General features: G+C 41.5%; 2 protein-coding genes and 1 long non-coding RNA gene across 3 annotated transcripts in view; 2 read left to right on the forward strand and 1 right to left on the reverse strand.

Annotated features, from left to right (window-relative positions):
• LOC125158668 (uncharacterized) overlaps nt 1-21,364 on the reverse strand; it is a 151,258-nt gene that overhangs the window by 91,759 nt on the left and 38,135 nt on the right. The window lies entirely within an intron of this gene.
• On the forward strand, nt 1,814-8,651 carry KRT20 (keratin 20). Its single transcript, XM_047845972.1, has 8 exons — nt 1,814-2,218; nt 3,825-3,907; nt 5,193-5,349; nt 5,627-5,788; nt 5,918-6,043; nt 6,965-7,180; nt 7,983-8,028; nt 8,554-8,651. The coding sequence occupies exons 1-8, from the start codon at nt 1,814-1,816 to the stop codon at nt 8,649-8,651; spliced, it is 1,293 nt and encodes a 430-aa protein (XP_047701928.1).
• On the forward strand, nt 15,077-20,310 carry KRT12 (keratin 12). Its single transcript, XM_047845965.1, has 8 exons — nt 15,077-15,757; nt 16,142-16,224; nt 17,186-17,342; nt 18,220-18,381; nt 18,480-18,605; nt 18,747-18,967; nt 19,631-19,701; nt 20,219-20,310. The coding sequence occupies exons 1-8, from the start codon at nt 15,146-15,148 to the stop codon at nt 20,308-20,310; spliced, it is 1,524 nt and encodes a 507-aa protein (XP_047701921.1). The 5' UTR covers nt 15,077-15,145.

Here is a 21,364-nt window from a genome sequence, read left to right on the forward strand (position 1 = left end):
CCCCTGTCTACACACCTGTCTATACATATAATGACTCCACTTAAGCTATCAGTCTGTGGACCCGTGAGAAGGTCAGGCTTCCGTGAAAACTTGAGCCACCCAAATCCATTAGAGATTCTAGGAGGGAGCAGCTGCAATGAACATGTAGTTTCAGAACGGATGGAGCAAGCAATCTGTCTCATAGGGACTGCTGAGCTGACCTTGTAACAGGAGAGAGAGAGACTCCTCCATGTACCAGGTCAAGTGCAAAGCACTATGCTATTTATTCTGTTTTCAGGGAACAAGACCTAAAGCCAGGCATTGATGGAAACTTTTAACGACTTACCTAGTCTTAGAACATTAGAATCAGGAAAAAGAAAAACTCAAAATCATCTATCCACCACTCACCTAAATTCATTTAATTCACTTCCCCAAGCTACATCTCCAAATGTATAAATGTTTCATTCCTGTTTTAAACACTTGAGGTTTTGTGTTTGTACAAAACATTTTAATAATTTTATAAAATACAACCTCTAAATAGGGATAAACCTAAAAGCCAAAAAAAGCATAAAATGGAGATTCTGAAAGTGATTATCAATATCTATAAGCCACTGTTCTTATGCAAATCAAAGCCGCAATGAGCTATCACCTCAACCTGTTAGAATTGTCATCGTCAAAAACGCTGGTGAGGACATGGAGAAAAGGGAACCCTGTGCACCGCTGGTGGTAATGTAAAGTGGTGCAGCCACTATGGAAATTAATATGGAGGTTCTTCAAAAATTAAATATAGAATTACCATATGATCCAACAATCCCAGTTCTAGGTATATATCCAAAGGAAATAAAAATCACTATCTCAAAGGCATCTGATCTCCTATGTTCATTGCAGCATTATTCACAACAGCCAAGATATAGAAACAGCTTAAAAAGATTCACAAAAAGATGAATGGCTAAAGAAGATCACACACACACACACACACACACACACACACACACACACTGAAATATTATTCAGTCACGAAAAAGAAGGGAACCCTGTAACAACATAGATGGACTCTGGGGGCATTATGTTAAGTGAAATAAGCCAGACAGAGAGGACAAATATTATATGTGGAATCTTAAGGACAGAAAAAAAAGTTGAGCTCATAGAAACAGGGGCTGCCAGGTCCTGGGGGGTTGGGAAAATAGGGAGAGGTAAAAGAATACAAACTTTCAGCTTTTAGATGAATAAGGTCTGAGGATCTAATGCAAAATACGGTGACCGTAGTTGATAACACTGTACTGTATACTTGGAATTTATGAAAAAGAAGAACTTAAATGCTCTCACCAAAAAGAAAATGATAAATTAAAAAAGATTTTAAAACATTGTTCTTTTAAACCATTGTTCTTTTAAACCAGTGTAGCTTACTATTATGTACCTATGTCTGTTTCTTTAGGTATCTAAATTATTTACAGGGTTTGCAAATATTCTTTATGTGTGTATTATGATTAAAAAAAAAATCTGCCAAGGCAGGTGCAAGGGCTAAAAGAATACATCTTCTGGTTTCCTTTTGTTGTCTCTGTTTAAAAAAAAAGGAATCGCCCCTGAGAAAAGCCTCTAAGGAATGCCTCTAGGCGTAGTTTCTGGAATGAAATGGAACAGACTGCTGTACAAAGAGAAAAAGAAAACACACAGCAAGGCAAGGTGGACAGCGGTGTGAGTCCTGCGGTGAGGTGTCAGCAGAGGAGGTGTTCCTTTCCTACGAACTGTATAAAAGGTCAGCTCATCCACCACCCAGAGTCAGATTCTGCTCCAGCCATCCTGAAGCTTCAGGTGCTCCCTCCTACCATCTCCAATGGAATTCACCGGCAGAAGCTTCCACAGAAGCCTGAGTTCCTCCTTGCAAGGCCCTGCACTCAGCATGAGAGGTTCCATGTATGGGAAGGGAGGCATGCAGCACTTTGGGGCGGCACCCAGCGTCTATGGGGGGGCTGGAGGCCAGGGCATCCGCATCTCGACCTCCAGACCCATGGTGGGCTATGGGAGTGATCTCACCAGAGGAGACGTGTTTGCTGGCAATGATAAGATGACCATGCAGAACCTAAACGACCGCCTAGCAAGCTACCTGGAGAAAGTACACTCCCTGGAGCAGTCCAACTCCAAACTCGAACTGCTCATCAAGCAGTGGTATGAAACAAACACACCCGGCATCAGGGACGACAGTGCATATTACCAACAAATAAAAGAGCTGCAAGACCAGGTAAGGGATGATGCCTTTGCTTTCCACTCTACTGCTGAGCTGCACGGCATAGCAAAGGGGCATCTATGTTAGGTGGGTGCAAATAGATGTTAGAAAGCAAATTAGGCTGAAATGCTATATCTATAAAAATGGTGAATTCCATAATCTACGCTTAGTGGTTGAATAGCTGACTACATAACTGGATGACTGTAAATCATACTTTGTTAACTTTTTACAATATAGTTACACGGAAAATATGAAAATGTTACCCTCCAGTCTTGTAATCTGTATTTTTGTCACAGTTTATCAGGACACAGCTAAGTGGATAGTAAAAAATTTTTCTAAGAAGAGCTAAAATTTTTATGTGATGATAAATATTTTTTTTCACCCAGTTCCCATTAACTTGTGAATTCCCAGTCAATGCAGAGATGCTCCTCCTTTAATTTATGTAAATTTGTAATATTAGTATTAAGACACCATACGAAAAATTTCAATGATGAAGTGACCCAGGGTGGAAATAAGGGGAAGGGATGTAGGTATTCGTGAGGTCCAGATTTTTCAATGCCCTGTTTAATAATCCCATCATCAGTTCAGAAGCCGCTTCTACAGCAATAAGATGTTCTATTGCCCCCAACTCAAATTTGTTGCAATTATATCACAGCCTACTCCCACATTATCAGAGAAAGGTGGAGTTCTATTTATCAACTGTGTGTAATAAAGGGAGTGAACTTTGCTCCAAAGTGAAGGGCACTTATGACACGAGCACTTGCTCTGCTTTAAAATTCGTATCTAATCGAGGAAAGAATCCCTTTCATTTTCATTCCTATTTTAACATTCATATTCCTTTATAGCAAAGGCCACCTCCTTGGTGGCCTCAGTATACACAGAAAGGCAGCTGGATCTGCTGAAAGACACAGACCATTGTAACATCTTCTACAAGCAGCCTGGACCCATATATATCTTAGGGAACGCACCCATTCGGGAACCCCTTTTTTAAGATCGAGGGCTTATCCATCCTGACAGCTTCAGTGCCCAACACAACTCTCACATAGCAAAGTGTCCATTCATTCAGCCAATAGTTGGTAGATACTAAGTGCTGGACACCACGCTGAGCATTGGAGAATATGGAAACATAATGTGATTCGGAGGAACAGACACAAAGGCTTAATCCACACAGAGGGATAGATGTTAGCAAGGAGGGCCCTATAGGGCAGTGAGAACACAGGCAATTCATCCAGTTCTGCCTTGAAGAAATCACTGAGACTTCCTTGAGGCAAGGATGTAGAAGGTGAGACATGGAGGAGAAGTTGTTCACCAAGTGAGAAAGGCTAACAGGAATATTCTCAGCAGGAACAACATCAAGGTGAAGGCACTCGATAAAGTTTGATGGTTTGAGTTGAATGAAATTCTTCCTTTTGTAAAACCATAAGAAAGCTCACCTAACCCTGGGACCAGAGTTGTATTTTATGACTCGATTATGTTAAATGCCCATAGCATTGCCCTTCCTATTTTCATGGTTGAAAGGAACATCATCTTTGATAGAATAGTGGTTGTATCTGAAGATAAACTCAATCATTTGAAACTTTTTTCCAGTTGAAAATGTCATTCTTTCTCATGTATTTTCCAGATTAAAAGTGTACAACTGCAAAATTTTCACTGTGTCCTGCAAATTGATAATGCCAAACTAGCTGCTGAGGACCTCAGGCTGAAGTAGGTTCTAGCACCATGGTAAAACTTCCTGGAAAAGGATTCCTTTTAGCTGTGCCTAATGACATTCATCTTTCCACATTCTTGTTGGTAAAGGAGCTACCTTAAGTAATTTCAGGATCTGGGAGTTTGAAGGGTGGTGGAAGTTATCTGGTCCAGCCCAGCACTCAGGGCTAGACTTCCCTCTCCCACATTCTTAGTATTTTTCACTGGTTAGCTCTAGTCGCTAGAACATTCTTTTTTAGTAACCCTTCATCTACCTTTTCACCCACTGAACCTAATTCTGCCCTTTGGAGTGACACCAAAGCAATTTACAACTCCCCTTCTGCATAGGTGCCCTTCTCTTATCTGAAGCAAGACATTTGTCTATGCTCAGTGATTCCCCAAGTGAGTCATCCATGCTTCTTGGAGTGCCTGCAAATGTACAGCCCAAGTTCCAGGGGTGACCTTTGATGCTTCTGAGTCTGCTGGTGTTTTACAATAGGGTCTGCCCAACCAAATAAGTAGGACTATGATTAAAGCAGCTCAGATTGTGTTCACTCTCTTGCAGCCATATCACACTACATGTGATCAGAACTGTTCCTCATAAATGGCTCCTATACTAGGGCTTTCTCATCCTGAATGTGTACAATGCATTGGTACTAAAAACTCCTTTGTGGCTTAAAAGGGTAGCATTTTAATGTTACAAAGGATCCAAAAGGAGGAAATGGGAAAGCAAATCTGAAGACTAAAGCAGTAAACGTTTGTTCATTCCAATTATACCAAGTCAATATCTGGGTGTTCCACTGCATTATCATTTTTTTTAAGTTTTGCTACTTTAATAAAAATGGAGTAGGTAAGATTTTGGAAGAGAATCATGAATTTTTAAGATAAATCACTTTGGATGCATCTGCTTACAAAGTAATAAAAATAATAAATTGATCACATGCATTCATTAAGTAAATCTAACCATTATTTAATATCAATAATGAGAATCTTTTGCTGACACATTAATTAAAGCAAGTATTTTTTTTTTATTTCCTTAAAAATATATTCGAGAATTTAGGAACTTTTAAGAGTTATTTCGGATTGCTTTTTTTTTACCAATCACTCCAGAGATTATATTATGGAGCAAATTATCTGATTCCTGGGTTCCCATGAACATTTTTGATATGTATAAAGAAGGATACAATGTATTGAAATCGATCTCCTCATATACCACGTAAAAATATCTCGTTATATTAGGACTATCTCTTCTATAATGGCTTCTGGAGGACTCAATTATCTCTGCATACCAATTAATTCACAGGTATGAGGCTGAGAGGGAGACGCGCCTGACAGTGGAGAGTGATATCCAAGGCCTGAATAAGGTCTCGGCTGATCTATCCCTAAGTAGAACAGACTTGGAGATTCAAATTAAAGAACTGACTAAAGACCTGGATCTCCTCAAAAAAGAACATCAGGAGGTGAGGCCATGCTCAGAAGCAGTGTTGGGAATGATAGAAATGGCTCTAATGACGATAATAAGGAGGGGGGAGTTGGTAAGAAGATGACAACAATAAGGGTATGAGCTGTCAGGGTTCAATGACTTAGAGCAGTACCCACACTACAATAAGCCCTACCTAAATTATTTTCTTGCTTTTTTCCTCATTCCTCATGAAAGAAGCCATAAGACTTACTCTTTCTGCCCAGCCTCATCTGAGAATGTGCTTCAGACTATAATTAGGATGTTCACTCTTGTAGGAAGTAGACAGCCTACGCAGACATCTGGGCGATACCGTATGTGTAGAAGTGGATGCTGCTCCAGGCCTGGAGCTTGGCACCATCATGAATGAATTGAGGCAGAAGTACGAAACAATAGTCCAGGAGAACCTTCAGAAGGCCAAGGAACAGTTTGAGACACAGGTAATAGCATAATTCCAAAGGGTAAGCAACTATGTAGAAGCTGTCCTTCAAAAAAAAGATAACTCATGTTCTTTCTTTTCTCTCTCTCCTTACTCACTTTTTTTTTTTTTTTCATTTTTGGAACTTTAGACTCAACTTCTGCAGCAACAAGTCACAGGGAGCACTCAAGAGATCAAAGACAATGAGGCTCAAGTAAAGGAGCTGAGACACACCTACCGGAACCTAGAGATCGAACTCCAGTCCCACCTCAGTATGGTAAAGCACATCTAACTTCACACTCTCAATGTAGTGTATGCTTACTAAGTGCCTGTGTGAGGAACTCTGGGGATGCAGAAAACTCTAGGAAATAACCCCTCACCCTTGCAGGGCTGGCAGGGAAACAGGCCAAACCACCGATTATAATTAAAACACAGAAAGAAATCAAGGACAAGGGCAATGTACTGCAAGGATGCAGAGGGGCAAGTAGACCTGGAAGAAGACCTGGAGGTCTACCTGAGTAGACATCACAGAGAAAGTGGCCTTTAAACTAGATCTTAAAATGTGAGATGAATGTGTAGTTGAACAATAGGGGTAAAGACATTTCAGGCTAAGCAAATCAGTCAGCTCCTGTCATGGTGTCTTACAGTAACAACACTACCCCACCATGGGTTGGCTGCAGCTCTGCTCCATGGCATTTCCACTGTGGGGGTAAGGCTAAAGGAGGTGACCCTAGCCAGGGCATGCCAGTGTTGTTGCAGAAAGAAAAAAGCAATGGCCAGACCATGCGATAGCTCCTAAAGCTTCTCAGAAAAGGCATTTGTCAGCTTCACCGGCATTGCATTAGCCAAAGAAAGTCGCATGACCAAGCCTCCTGTCAACAGGGATGAGGAAACCTAATCCTCCACTTGGAGGGGCACCACAATCACAGGGAGAGGAGGCAAACGTTGAGAACAATAATACAACATACCACAGTAAGACAACAGTGAGCGCAAGGCTAAAAACGAACAAAAGACTCCAGGAACTGGGGATCCTAGCAGCTGGCTGAGGTCGCCTAGATGGAAAGAGGGGGAAACAAAGCTAGAAATAAGAGTCATGCCCACAATGACTAGCAGTGGAAGTTCTCCTCAAATGAAATTAAAATTGAGCCACCTCTTAAGTTTTCAACTAAGAAACATCCACTTTTTCTTGTGCTCATAGAAAGAATCTTTGGAGCGTACATTAGAGGAGACCAGAGCTCGTTATGGTAGCCAATTGGCCACCATCCAGGCACTGCTGAACTCCATAGAAGCCCAAATGACACAGATTTGGAGTGATACAGAACGCCAGAACAAGGAGTACAATATCCTCCTTGACATAAAGACCCGGCTTGAGCAGGAAATTGCTACTTACCGCCGCCTTCTGGAAGGAGAAGATGTCACGTAAGGCTCTTAGAATCAAGGGATATGTGCCAGTGTCTACATGCTGTTCTATTTTAATGTCTACATATTACACTGTCACTCATTCCCCAGCACCAATGCAATCCCTAGCACAAAAGCAATTACACATGTGCCACCAACAACAAAACAAAAATATACCAAAAGTACACCCATCCTCCAGATACCAAGTATGTGTAGGACCAACTTAGAAGATGGTTCTACAGTAGATGATACAGATTATGCTTTGCTAATTTTTATGATTAATACATAATTGAATAACTTTTAACACAACAATAACTTTTAAAAATCCTCATTGAGAGGTCATGAAATGAACAACAGAGTTTGAGACCAGTTTGAGAATCATCAGTATTGCCATAGCAACTGTCTTCAACTACCACACCCAAGAAACTCAGTAAGAGAACACAAGATTTAAACTTCCACTGTAATTTTGTTATTTTTATTACAAAAACTTCTAGCACAGGGTAAACAGGTCAGTTTTGGAGCTATCTATCTATCTATCTGTATATATAGAGAGAGATAGATAGAGATAGATAGATATCTGGATAGATAGATAGATAGATAGATAGATAGAGATATAGAGATATCTGTATAGAGAAAGAGAGAGAGAGAGAGAGAGAGAGAGAGAGAGAGATGGTAAAGGGGGGAATGCAAACACAGCATTAAAACACACATCACACAGACTTTATTTTGAAACAAAAAAGGCAGGACAGTGTTTCATTTTCAAAATGGTGATAACACCTTTTCCTGTCTCTTTTTCTTTTCTTAAAAAATACAGACAGACAAACACAACTATAGAGCATCTGCCGAGCACCCTGGAGGAGAAAGGTAAGTGTTCTAATTTCACATATTTCCTGTAAGACTGAATTCTCACTCAGCAGCTTACCACTTATTAAATGCCACTGGTGAAAAGTAAAGAGAGATCGGTTTTCAAGTCAGCAGATATTACCCTAGGGATTCTAAAAATCAGGCACGTTATATAAAGAAACCCCCAACATGGGAAGTTTGTCATACTCCCACAACAGGGTAGTTTTCTCGGCCCATGCTATTACCGTTCTGAGACATCCTGGGATCATGAAAGGGGAAAAAAAATAAGATGAAAAAGTACATTTGGCTTAATTCGATATTGTATCTTCCTCTTTGGGGGTGGGGAGAGAAGAAAATTTGTGAATTTGGAGACAGTGACACATTTTCGGCATTTATAAATTTGACAAGATTATTTAAGAAAAAGAATGGGTTTCTTTTCTTTTTAGGAAAAAATACATGTAAAATCATGATGATTTAGAACTGAATATTATAAGTCAGCAGAGGCATGTTCCTGAATTAACATTTTATACTTAAATCTAAATTCAGATGTGAAGAGAAAAAGGAAGATTAAGACGATTGTGGAAGAAGTGGTGGACGGCAAGGTTGTGTCGTGTGAAACCAAAGAGATGGAAGAAGATGTGTAAACAGTTGCTGGGAGATGCTGCTGAGGGTTTGAAAGACACGTAGACATAATTTTTGCTCCCTACAAGAAAGTGGCCATCAGAAAGCGCTATTAAAAATTTGTAGTGATCAGAAGCGGGGGAAAGCCCATTTATCAGTCTCTATAACTGAATATAGATGTTTTATTCAGAGGAGTTGCAAACTGCCTACAAAAATAAAACCCAGTGAGCACTAGGACATTTAAAACCTCATTGCCACCATCTTTACCATGAAACACATTGGGTATAAGCTATAGACCACCTAATATCAATTTGTTAACGTTCCTGAAAATTATAGCACATTTGAATTATACTAAACTTTGCAAAGCAGAGGAGTCCCTGCAAATTGCAAATAAACCACTCTCTAATCTTTCCTGTTTCCGAATTACAAAATCTCCTTTCGGGAGAATCCTCTGGATTCTTAATTGAGCCAATTTCTTGGTTAATTTCATTGGATTTTTGATATTGGTATAATCCTGCTAGCTTTGAGTTACATCTGCTTTCTTTTCCATTGTCTTCATTGCCTTTTAAAATTCACCTCAGCTCAGGGCGCCTGGGTGGCACAAGTCAGTTAAGTGTCCGAATTCAGCTCAGGTCATCATCTCACGGTTCGTGAGTTTGAGCTCCAAATCGGGCTCTCTGCTGTCAGCACAGAGCCCGTTTCAGATCCTCTGTCTCCCTCTCTCTCTGCCCCTCCCCACTGCTTCTCTCTCTCTCTCTCTCTCTCTCTCTCTCTCTCTCTCTCACTCTCTCTCACACACACACACAAAATAAATACATAAACTTAAAAAAAAAAACAACTCAACTCAGCTCTTCGAATAATTTGAGAGTCAGACTCCGATTTCAAATGCTGAGCAGAATAAGAATGAAGCACATCAGGCTTGAAATGGGAATAGATTAGGGGCACAGGTGAATATCAGACTCTTGATTTCAGCTAATGTCACGATCCCAGGGTCCTAGGATCAAGCCCTCGAGCCCTGGGTTGGGCTCTGTGCTGAACCTAGAGCCTGCTTAAGATTCTCTTGTTCTAGGGGCGCCTGGGTGGCTCAGTCAGTTGGGCGTCCGACTTCAGCTCAGGTCATGATCTCACACTCCGTGAGTTCAGGCCCCGCATCAGGCTCTGTGCTGATAGCTTGGAGCCTGGAGCCTGCTTCGGATTCTGTGTCTCCCTCTCTCTCTGCTCCTCCCCTGCTCATGCTCTGTCTCAAAAATAAATAAATAAAAACTTAAAAAAAAAATTCTCCCTTCTCTATCTGTCTCTCTCCCTCTGCCCATCTCCTCCACTCCTGCTTTCTGTTTCTAAAATAAAAAACAAAAAAAAAATTAAAAAAAAGAAATGGGAATAGATTAAACACAAAATTAGTGAAAACCTTCTCAAGACAGAATGCTTCTCCTTATGACAAAACTGCATAAATCATCCGGTGTTCTCTTTCTTTATGGGGTGAATGTATGTTATGAAATATTTCTCACTGTTTTTTTAAATAATAGCCTTAATGAGATAAAATTCATACACCATAAAATTCATCCTCATAAAGTACACAATTCAGTGGTCTTCAGGATGTTCACAGGATTGTGCAACCATCATTACTGTCTAGTTTTAGGACATTTTCATCGTTCAGAAAAGAAACCCCAGAAGTGCCTGGTGGCACAGTTCATTAAGCGTCAGATTCTGCATTTTGGCTTAGGTCATGATCTCAGGGTCATGTGATCGAGCCCCTCAGCACAGAGCCTGCTTTGGATTCTCTCTCTCCCCTCTCTCTCTACCTCTCTCTCTCTCTGTGTGTCTCAAAATAAACATTAAACAAAAGAAAAGAAACCCCAGTAGGAGTCACCCCCCACTTCTCTTCCCCCCAGTTCTGGCAACCAAATCCACTTCTTCTATGGATTTGCTTACTCTGGACATTTCAAATAAATGGAATCATATAATTTGTTCTTTTGTACAGAAATGTTTGTAGCAGCATTATACATAAGCCCAAAGTAGAAACAACTCAAATGTCCATCAACTGATCGATGGATAAACAAAATGCAGTAGGTCCCACAACAGAATATTATTTGGCAACTTATACACAGTGCGAAGAGATGAACCTTGAAAACACTATGCTGAGGGAAGTCAGACCCAAAAAGATACATACTGTATTCTCACCCATTTTGCATTTCAGTAAGCAGTAACTGCCTTGCAAATGTTTACAGGAAAAATCATTTTGCCCTCTCTCGTCCTATTCTAGTAAATGAATAGCTTGGATTTAAATTTTGATACATAAGTTTATAAGTAAACAGGATTTTGAGTGTGATTATATTGAAAATAATAATGTGACTTGCTTACAGATAATAGTATCTACCATTTATTGAGCACTTACTATGAGCTAAGCAGTATGCATGCATTTTATATGCATTTCTCATTTAATCCTCACACTGACCCCATGAAGTAGAAGTTATTAAGTTGAATCATATGATCTTGCCAATACGTGATCATTTTTTACCTTTAAAAAATAGCAATTTCATATGGGTTGGCCTTATTCTATTATCCCCATTTTATGAATGAGGATTATATATGAAGATATGAAATAAGTCTCCCAAAGTTACAGTTACCAAGTCATGGAGCAAGACTGAACCTCAGGACTGTTTGTCTGAAGTCATGATACCCTTCTAAGCAATTAATTACACAACAGTGAATTCTTTTTCTCCTACCAAAACACATTCCAAAATAGTCTGTAACTTTGACATGCAAATACTGAAACTGAGTCTGATTAGTAAAAACCCTGCAGGAGGTGGGGATTGAAATTCACTAGGCATGGCCATCATCAGTATGACAATTATTGCCTACGGCCCTAGGCAATAATGATACTTTGTTCAAAAGTTAGGATTACTACTAACTGAATTTCCTATCATAAAAATGAAAACTAATCCTTGCCTTTGGGTCAATCTCTAGTTTCTTCCAAACAATCTTTCGAAGAAAGCAGTGAAACCCTACATACATGTGGAACCAGATGGCTCTACCTCTGTTTCTTCCAGTAGTTACTGTGTGAAGGTGAAGTGTTAATCTCCGTATCTATACTTCTTATACCAGCTAGGACACGGAACAGCATGACCCTATTTCTGACAGGCATACAGATCCAGAGAAGATCTGTAGTCCCTAAATATGGGTCTCTTTATCACGCATTGGAATTTCATGACTTCATACGAAACCATCAGTGCCGAAGTGGTCCCACCACACTGCAAGAGAAACCCCAGAGGGGAAGCTAGGATGGACTTGGGGGATTACACCTACTAAGAGCCTTATAACATCTAGAAAGAATGACATGGAATGACATAAAATCAAAACATGACCAGTGGACACTCTGCGCTCTCACCCTTACTGACTTGGGGACAGTCTCAAATAACAATTCCAACTTAAAGTATTAGCTAGTGCTTTTTATTTTTTAATTTCCCTTCAAACATTTGTTTTCTCTCCCTTAGACTCACTTCTAAGATTCGCTTCCCAGAAAAGGCAAGTATAGATACTTGAGCACAATTATTTTAAATTTACATATAGGCATTAGAGGTGGAAAGTATACATGTCAGCACAAAACCGGCTCCAAGTTCAAGAATTCAAGTTAATCATATTCCCATATCACGTGATGATATCACTAAGTTACAAGTCTGCACCTGGCACATTCCCTCCAGTCTGTAAGCAAGTAATAGCCTGTTTTCATTTCTATGGCAATCACAATGGACTCACCCTTGGTGGGGCAGGTTGGGGGGGAGCTGCTTGTAAGCAAAAATTAATGACCATAACATCAAGCTCCTGTGCAGGAAGTGCAAGTTGAACTAGTACTTTATATGATCTCTGACAATGCAGTTACATGTCAAAAGTATAACTAAAACTACATTTGCCCACGCGTTTGCAGGATTTCATGTGTGGTGTCATTCTTTTGGTCTCAGCCTATACAATGAGAAATGAAATTCAAGGAGAAAGCTTTTTTGAAAAGAAAAGAGTGAAAGCTCCAGGTTGATGTGCAGGGCAGAAACCCAGTCTCATGGCTGGCGGCTCTGAGTGACCCTCTGTCTTTTCTGTTTTCACCATAAGAAGCAGGGTTATGTTGTCTATAAAACGCACTGCAACCTGAATCCTGTCTTTGCCACCTCCTGGCTCTGTGGCCTTGAATAAGTCACTTGACGTCGTGACCCTCAGATTGCTCTCTTCTAAAATGGGACAAAAGTATCCAACTGAAGAGGTTGCCACAAAGGTTAAAAATAACGTCTGCAGTTTACCTGGCCCACTGTCTAGAACGTAGTAAGCCCACTATCACTATCAACGATTCAAAGACAATCTCATTCAAAGTGCTTGTAATACAGATTAAAGGAACCTTTGGTAACAATCTCCATAGGAGGCTGAGGCCCCTGGTTATTTCCATTTAACACGTTTCCATTTTCTCAAGAAATGAAACCAATGGATTAGGGCCTCTCTCATCAAGCAGAGTCTGCATTTGATCACTGCATCTTTTCTATATTTATTGTGAGTAAGAATATGTAGTTTCTGCAAATGTCTTGCTTAAAACCCCTTTATTTGGAAATCCCACCGGCTTGCTCTTTGTGACGTGTATAGGAGGGGGGAAAATACATCTCTTCACATGTGTCGCTTCCATCGTAAGGTAAAAGGAAGTTGTAACTGGATTTCACCCTGGGTTCATCATTCTTGTCCCTGGGAAAGCGAAAAGAAGGGTCACACAGTCCTTCCATTTGCCAGAATTGACAATGAGTATTCCCAATAGAGGTCTGAAATGGGCTTCAGGCGTAAACCCTCTGCATTTGCCCCCGTATCACCAATGGGCACTGCTGGCTCTGGCTCAAGAGCTCAGTGGGTTAAGCGGCCGACCTCTGCTCAGGTCATGATCTCGCATTTTGTGGGTTCGAGCCCCACATTGGGCTCTGTGCTGGCAGCTCAGAGTCTGGAGCCTGCTTCGGATTCTGTGTCTCCCTCTCTCTCTGCCTGCCCCTCCCCTGCTCATGCTCTGTCTCTCTCTCTCAAAAATAAACATTAAAAATTAAAAAAAAAAAAAAAATAGACTTAAAGAGCCTCACTTCGGGGTGCCTGGGTGGCTCAGTCTGTTGAGCATCCAACTTCGGCTCAGGTCCGGCTTCGATCTCACGGTCTGTGGGTTCGAGCCCCGCATCGGGCTCTGTGCTGACAGCTCAGAGCCTGGAGCCTGCTTCAGATTCTGTGTCTCCCTCTCTCTCTGCCCCTCCCCCGCTCTCACTTTGTCTCACTGTCTCTCAAAAATAAATAAATGTATATAAAAAAAAAAAAAAAGAGCCTCACTTCCCAGGAAGCTAGAGTCAATATTTTCTGGATATTTGGAGGGGCAGAGGGCAGGGATTGAGGGTGTGAGCACTGATATAATTTTAATACACAAAAAATCAGTTGTATTTTGATACATTAGCAATGCTGGGGGTAGAGCAGTGAACAATCAGACAGTGAAATCAGGCTCCTGATTTCATAGAGTTTACTAACAAGGTAATTCTTATGTAAAGGGAAAGCTGTTGAGAATATTATAATATTCTACTCAAAACATAATATTTTTCAATGTTCAAAAGGTCCCCTTTCTGAATCAGAAAAAAAGAAACCATGCGACATCCTAATTCTAATCTGATGATTTAAAATCCTTGAGAATTCAAGGGAACCTGGGTGGCTCAGTTGGTTAAGTGCCCAGCTTCGGCTCGGGTCATGATCTCACTGTTCATGAGTTCAAGTCCCACATGGGGCTCTGTGCTGACAGCTGAGAGCCTGGAGCCTGCTTCAGATTCTGCATCTCCCTCTCTCTCTCCCTCTCTCTGCTCCTTGCTCTCTCTCTCTCTCAGAAATTAAACATTAAAAAAATTAAGAAAAAAATCCTTGAGAATTCAAATTCCTGTATGAATCTGGAAAATGCATTTACTCCCCCACCTCTCACCAGTGCGTTTCGCAACTGCTTCTGAATCTATATTCCACTAGGAGATAGACTAGATCATGACTGCATGGTTTACATTTAGTTTTCCAAAGGAAACAAGTCAGAAATAGGAGTGAAGAACTTTAAGAAGCACAAGGCTGAGGATGACGTACGATTAGTTTATCCATTTGACAATCACTCATTGCCTTCCCACTGTGCCTAAGACACCGGGCAGTGCTGAGAATACAAGGAATAGAATATGTTGGAAGAGAAAAATTCCTTCTGACAACCTATCTCTACTCCACCCAGATTTATTTTTTGTATAACAAATATATAATGGGCACAATTATTCAATTAGTTCTATACCAATAAGTTTTCAGTATGTATAAATCATGCATTTGTTGAGCTGGTCAAAAAAGGGGGAAGCACAATATTTTGAATGAAGAGAGTGAACTTTTCAACTGTAACACCCATTTCATGACCTATAAAAGGCCAACCTTTCTGCCTTGCTGACACTGCTTTCTCTCAGGTTGTAGCCCCCTTCCCCGGGCTGCGGATCTCTCCAGCAGCACCATGTCCCTCTCAGTGCGCACCTCTGGGCTCTCCCGGCGGCCATCTTCCCAGAGTGGGACATCGGGCAGAGCCAGGGGCACGTCCGCTTCCATCGTTGGAAGTGGCTATGGGGGGAGCACCTTTGGCTTTGGAGACAGCTATGGGGGAGGCTTTTCTTCTGCTTCCATGTTTGGTTCTAGTTCTGGCTTTGGTGGTGGCTCTGGAATTTCCTTTGCAGGAGGACTGGGCAGTGCTTATGGGGGAGCCCTGGGAGGTAGTTCTGGAGCCCTGGGAGGTGGCTTTGGAAGCCTAGGAAGTGGCTTTGGAGGCCTGGGAGGTGGCTTTGGAGGCCTGGGAATTGGATTTGGAGGAAGCCCCGGAGGTGGCCCTGGAGGCATTCTCTCTGGCAATGATGGAGGCCTTCTTTCTGGATCAGAAAAGGAAACCATGCAAAATCTTAATGACAGATTGGCCTCCTACCTGGATAAGGTTCGAGCTCTAGAAGAGGCTAATACTGAGCTAGAAAACAAAATTCGAGAATGGTATGAAACACGAGGATCTGGGACTGGAGACCCCGGGTCGCAGAGTGATTACAGTAAATATTATCCATTGATCGAAGACCTCAGGAATAAGGTAACAATATGGTTTTTGAAGGGGCTTTGGGAATTCCTTTTGATGTTTCTTTTTTACTATTACAATATTTTACAGTGATAAGACATGTAAAACTTAAGGTTTTTCAATTTGACTGTATTAGGAGCAATTTCTCAACTCAGGATATTTAGTTTCATTTTATCATTTATTATAAAGTGATTGTACTTCTGCTATCTTTTCTGCAAAAACATGTTTCTTGATTTTTAAATAAAATGTTATAAATGTTTTCTTTTAAAAAGTTAAATTGTCTTAAACTCGTAATGAAATCGCATGTTAACATCACCTAAAAATTTTCTGTCAAAAATATACCTGCATAATACTAGTATTTTCCGTCCTCATTTTGTGTGTCTCCCCCTCTTTGGCCAGATCATTTCTGCCACCATTGGAAATGCCCAGCTCATCCTGCAGATTGACAACGCGAGACTGGCTGCCGAAGACTTCAGAATGAAGTGAGTAGAACAAAAGAAAGACTGATGAGAATTGACAGGTCTCATTATTTCTTCTTAGTCCCTATTTTCCTGCCTTCGTTGATGGCAAACATTCTACCCCTCTGCAGTTCACGTGCTCTGCGCATTTGTTGTTTTGGTAAATGCACATTGGGCATTCTAGGAAGTAATCAGATTCGGACACAATTCACCTCACACATCCTTAATTACAAGGTGCTTTAGCCTAGGGCTATGATCACCATGCTGGTAATTTGCTGTTGGCTCATAACACGGATATGATATTACCACCGATGTCCCAAACCTCGATCTCCCATGCATCAAAATGAATTCATAATGTTTTTGCCCAGAAGTTAAGTGAAATTGTCTTTTTCCGGATGACACATACCACTAAAATATTAACCACACACCTATTTTGATATTCCCTCCTCCTTTCCCGTACTCCACTCTCCCAGACCTGAGGAAGAAACAGTAATGCTCATCCTGCTCCACAAAATCCCTACACAGGATGTGGCAGTGCTGATGACCCTGAACCTCTGAAGTCTTGGTAAAAGCTATTATGGAAGTAGCAGTGTTTTAAATTAAATCATGAATAAAAGTTAAGCAAAAAGACTATTATTTTATTTTCAACTGCTTTTCGGATGCCATCAGAAACCCCACCTGGAGAGGGGCTACTACTGTCTATAGCCGGGGTGGCCAGCCAAAGGGGAAACTGTTCCCTAGGGTCATTGCTGGCAGAAAAGTCTCACCTCACAATTTTTTCACTTCTCTCCAACTGAGCAGTAAATTACCATGAAAAAAAGGAAGGGAAAATCTTAAAAAGGAAAAAGAGCATCATACGTCATACGTCACGATGCTGCCACTTTTAAATAATCACAAGGGGCACAAGACAGCCCTGAAATGATGGCAGGGGCCTTATTCAAATGGGTGTGTGGACTCCAGGAACTGTTTTGCACTTGGTTTTCAGGTATGAGAACGAGCTGGCCCTGCGGGTGAGTGTGGAGGCTGACACCAACGGCCTGCGCAGGGTGCTGGACGAGCTGACCCTGGCCAGGGCCGACCTGGAGATGCAGATCGAGAACCTCAAGGAGGAGCTGGCCTACCTGAAGAAGAATCATGAAGAGGTCAGCTGAAAAGGCAGCTTTCTAAGCTGTTTTTTTTCTCCCGAATTCACAAATTACAATTTCAAATTTACAAACCTACAGTTAGACCCAATATGGATGATATATCATGTCCTTGTTAAATTGGCCCTTTGCTTTGAATTTCTGGATGTGTGTATGTATGGTGGTGGGATTGGTGGCGGTTTCAGTGAAGGTTTAACGGATTAGAGGTAATTTCTGATGCTGTCATTTGCATCACTAGGTAAGAACACTCAGAATGTTAATTGTCCTGATTTAGTGATTTAAAAAAAATATATAGTACTTTTCAAGTTCAAAAACAAAAGTCTACAAACAATACATAATGTTTTATATGTTAGAGAAACAGGTTATGCCCAGTGTAAAACTCCCATGGTACTCTGGTGTGCCACTATATCAAAAGCTGGTGTATAAAACAGACATTAATCATGACCCTGGCAATGGGTTTCTAAATAACTTTCTACTGGAAATCAATGACTGTGGTACAGTGCGCAACCCTTGTACTCTCTGCAGCCCCCATCTGGCAGCTGTGGTTGAAACCCCACTATACCTTTCCCACCAGGCCCTCCCTTCTTCTTGGTAAAGGCCCTGGAACCCCAAGAGGCAGGGCCAACTCATCCATTTTCTATGGTAGGCACAGCCCCTAGGGCCTATGGTAAGTTTAGGGACCCAAGAAAATGTCTTAAGTTCTTTTAAAATAGAAGAAAAATACGAATTTTTAGGTTAAAAAAAGTTTAATTTTTGTATTATGCAGTACAGCAACACGGTTATGAAATAAAACATTTAGTGTCTTTTGTGTTGGAAGAGACCCACGAAAGTCACAACGGGCCTCTGTGACCCTCTTTTTCTCACTCTCTGTGCCCAGGAGCTCCAAACCTTCCTGGCAGGCGGCCCGGGGCAGGTCAGCGTGGAAATGGACGCTGCTCCGGGGCTGGACCTCACCAGGCTCCTCAACGACATGAGGGCGCAGTACGAAGCCATCGCTGAGCAGAATCGTAAGGACGCGGAGGCCTGGTTCGTTGAAAAGGTACCACGAACAGAAACAAAAGGCTTTGACCCATTTGCAGGAAAGAGGCGCGGGAACAGCGCCCGCTCACGTCCCTTCACCCCTGTTTGCCTCGGCAGAGCGGGGAGCTAAGGAAGGAGATCAGCATCAACACGGAGCAGCTTCAGTCCAGCAAGAGCGAGGTCACCGACCTGAGGCGCGCAGTTCAAAACCTGGAGATCGAGCTCCAGTCCCAGCTGGCCACGGTAGGGCGCGCCTGCGCAGTATCTTTTCATGACTTCCAAAGAAAATGTGCCATCCACATTAGGAAGGCCACCGGCGGGCCGCCTTCCTCACTTCAGTCCCCTCCACCGTTCTGTCTGTGCCATTTCCCTCCCACCGTGCAGAAGAAATCCCTGGAGGACTCGCTGGCGGAAGTGGAGGGCGACTACTGCGGCCAGCTGTCGCAGGTGCAGCAGCTCATCGGCAGCCTGGAGGAGCAGCTGCTCCAGGTGCGCGCCGACGCCGAGCGCCAGAACGCCGACCACCAGCGGCTGCTGAACGCCAAGGCCCGCCTGGAACTGGAGATCGAGACCTACCGCCGCCTGCTGGACGGCGAGGCCCAAGGGTGAATAGACAGGTTGAAATGGGTTGGAAATGAGTTTAGTGGCTGACCAACAGCGGCCACCTGCTGCGCTCTGGGCAACAGAAGGCAGGGTTCTCTGGTTGATGGAAATTAACCACATCTCCTAATGACATGCCTTGGATTTGGTAAATGTCCTACACTTTGCAAAGTGCTGTCACCCGCTATCTTGAATTTTATAAAATGCTGGGATGAATAATGGCACCACAGACAAGAGGCATACTGCAAAGGAGCACTAGAAAAGTCACCCATTAGAGACCTGGTATCAATGCCCCAATGCTAAGAATGACACATCAAATAACAGCCACCTGAGTCACCTCACAACCAACTGCAGCGAACTTTCCAAAAGGGAGCAGCAGCCTGGAATAGTGGGAAGAGCCCGGGGCTATAAATCAGGAAATCTGACTTCTGAGAGCAGATCTTCCATTAACTGCCAGTTTGCTTCACTTTGAGAGCCCATTTTAGGCACGGTTTGAAAATAAAGGTCCACGCACTAAGTGATTCCTCTCAGGGTGCAATATTGAATCATTGTTCATCAAGAAATTTAGAAAACTAGTTTTATGCACATTTTTAGCTTAAACAGCAAACTCTATTTCTCCTCCTCCCAGAAAGCATCATGTGATACCATCTCCCTTGTTTTCTTTACAGTGACGGTTTTGATGAAAGTTTATATGTGACAGACTCCAAATCTCAAACACAGTCAATCGATTCCTCTAAAGGTATGCAGATTCCCTAAGAATCACTTAGAGTAAGTCAGAATCACACTTATTAATGACTAAAACTATAAGATCTCATTAAATATTGCAGTTAATAATATTAATAATTATTATTAATTATTATTATTGTTGATAATTTAAAGTATATTTGCATTTCTGAGCCAAGGAAAAATATTTATGCATTCCTGCAGAAAAATACAGTCTGTACTATATAAAACTTTTGGCAAGCCCAGGAAGGGAAAAATCTACTCTACAAAGAGGTATTATGAGCATCATAACCACTTTTTAAATGTTTAAAAAGAAAAGTATTTTCATTTGTGCATAAGACAATACAGAATACATTTCATTTTCACTGAATAACATGCATTGTTTTAGAATGCAAAAGTCACTTTCACAAGTTTAAATTTAATGGATTGTATCTGCCACTATCTCACTTAAAGCTTAAGTCAAACAACAATCAGTTTTGGATGAATATGTGAAACACTAACTTTCGCCCCCTTCATTCTATTTTTATCTTTAGATCCAACCAAATCCCGGAAAATCAAGACAATTGTGCAGGAAGTGGTGAATGGTGAAGTGGTCTCATCTCAAGTTCAGGAAGAACTAATATAAAATTTCATTAGATCTTCCCCAAGATTGATTCCTTAGGAACAGTAAATTTACAAGCAGAAATTATCCCTTTCAGAGTAAGATATTAGTTCAATTCTACTTCTGTCTGTTTCATTTTCCTTGGATTCCCTATTCACTATGAGTCCTTTTTGCTCTTCAATTACAAATCACTATGGCCACATTGGTCTTTATAACAAACCAAAATTGCCTTACATCTTTCTGGACCTGCAGTAGTCTTTTAATAAACTTTCTTCTGGTGACCAGGAACATGTTTTAATCACAGGATTCTGATCAAGTAGTATGGTTTTAATAAATATAAGATGAATGGTAATAATGTGAAATGTGTACCTTCTCTATTCCAACAATAATGTCAAGAGCATAGAGAGAGGTTTGTAAAATACTAATAGTAAAGTAGATAAACACTGAGATGAAGATGGCAAGGTTGGAGATTAAGTTAAGAAGATTCTTTTAGAGAGGTGCCTGGATGGCTCAGTCAGTTAAGCATCCGACTTCAGCTCAGATCATGAGCTCACAGTTGGTGGGTTCGAGCCCCATATCGGGCTCTGTGCTGACAGTGCAGAGCCTGCTTGGGATTCTCCCTCTGCCTCTCTCGGCCCCTCCCCTACTTGTGCTCTCACTCTAAATACATACATACACACATACAGATTCTTGGTGCAGCGCCAGCCTGGGATTCTCGCTTTCTGCCCCTGCCACATTCACATGCACCCACATGCGTGTTCTCTTTCTCTCAAAATAAATGCACTTTAAAAAAAAGATTCTTTTAGAAGTTCTGTCCTTTTATCGCTTCTCGGCCTTTTGGCTAAGATCAAGTGTAGAAGTTCTGTCCTTTTTACATCAGCCAATCAAGGTTACAGCAAAATTACATTACCCATGATGGGGGAGAACAGTTGTCCTATTCTTTCTCTAGGACCTTCTTTCATTCAGTCATGAAACACTTACGGAACCCTTACAGTGTACAAGACTGGAGACTCAAAGGTGAATATGATAAGATCTTTGCCTGGATGAGCTCACAATCAAGGGCAGAGATACACCTCTA

Source organism: Prionailurus viverrinus, unplaced genomic scaffold (assembly GCF_022837055.1).
Source record: "Prionailurus viverrinus isolate Anna unplaced genomic scaffold, UM_Priviv_1.0 scaffold_35, whole genome shotgun sequence".
Taxonomy (NCBI): domain Eukaryota; kingdom Metazoa; phylum Chordata; class Mammalia; order Carnivora; family Felidae; genus Prionailurus; species Prionailurus viverrinus.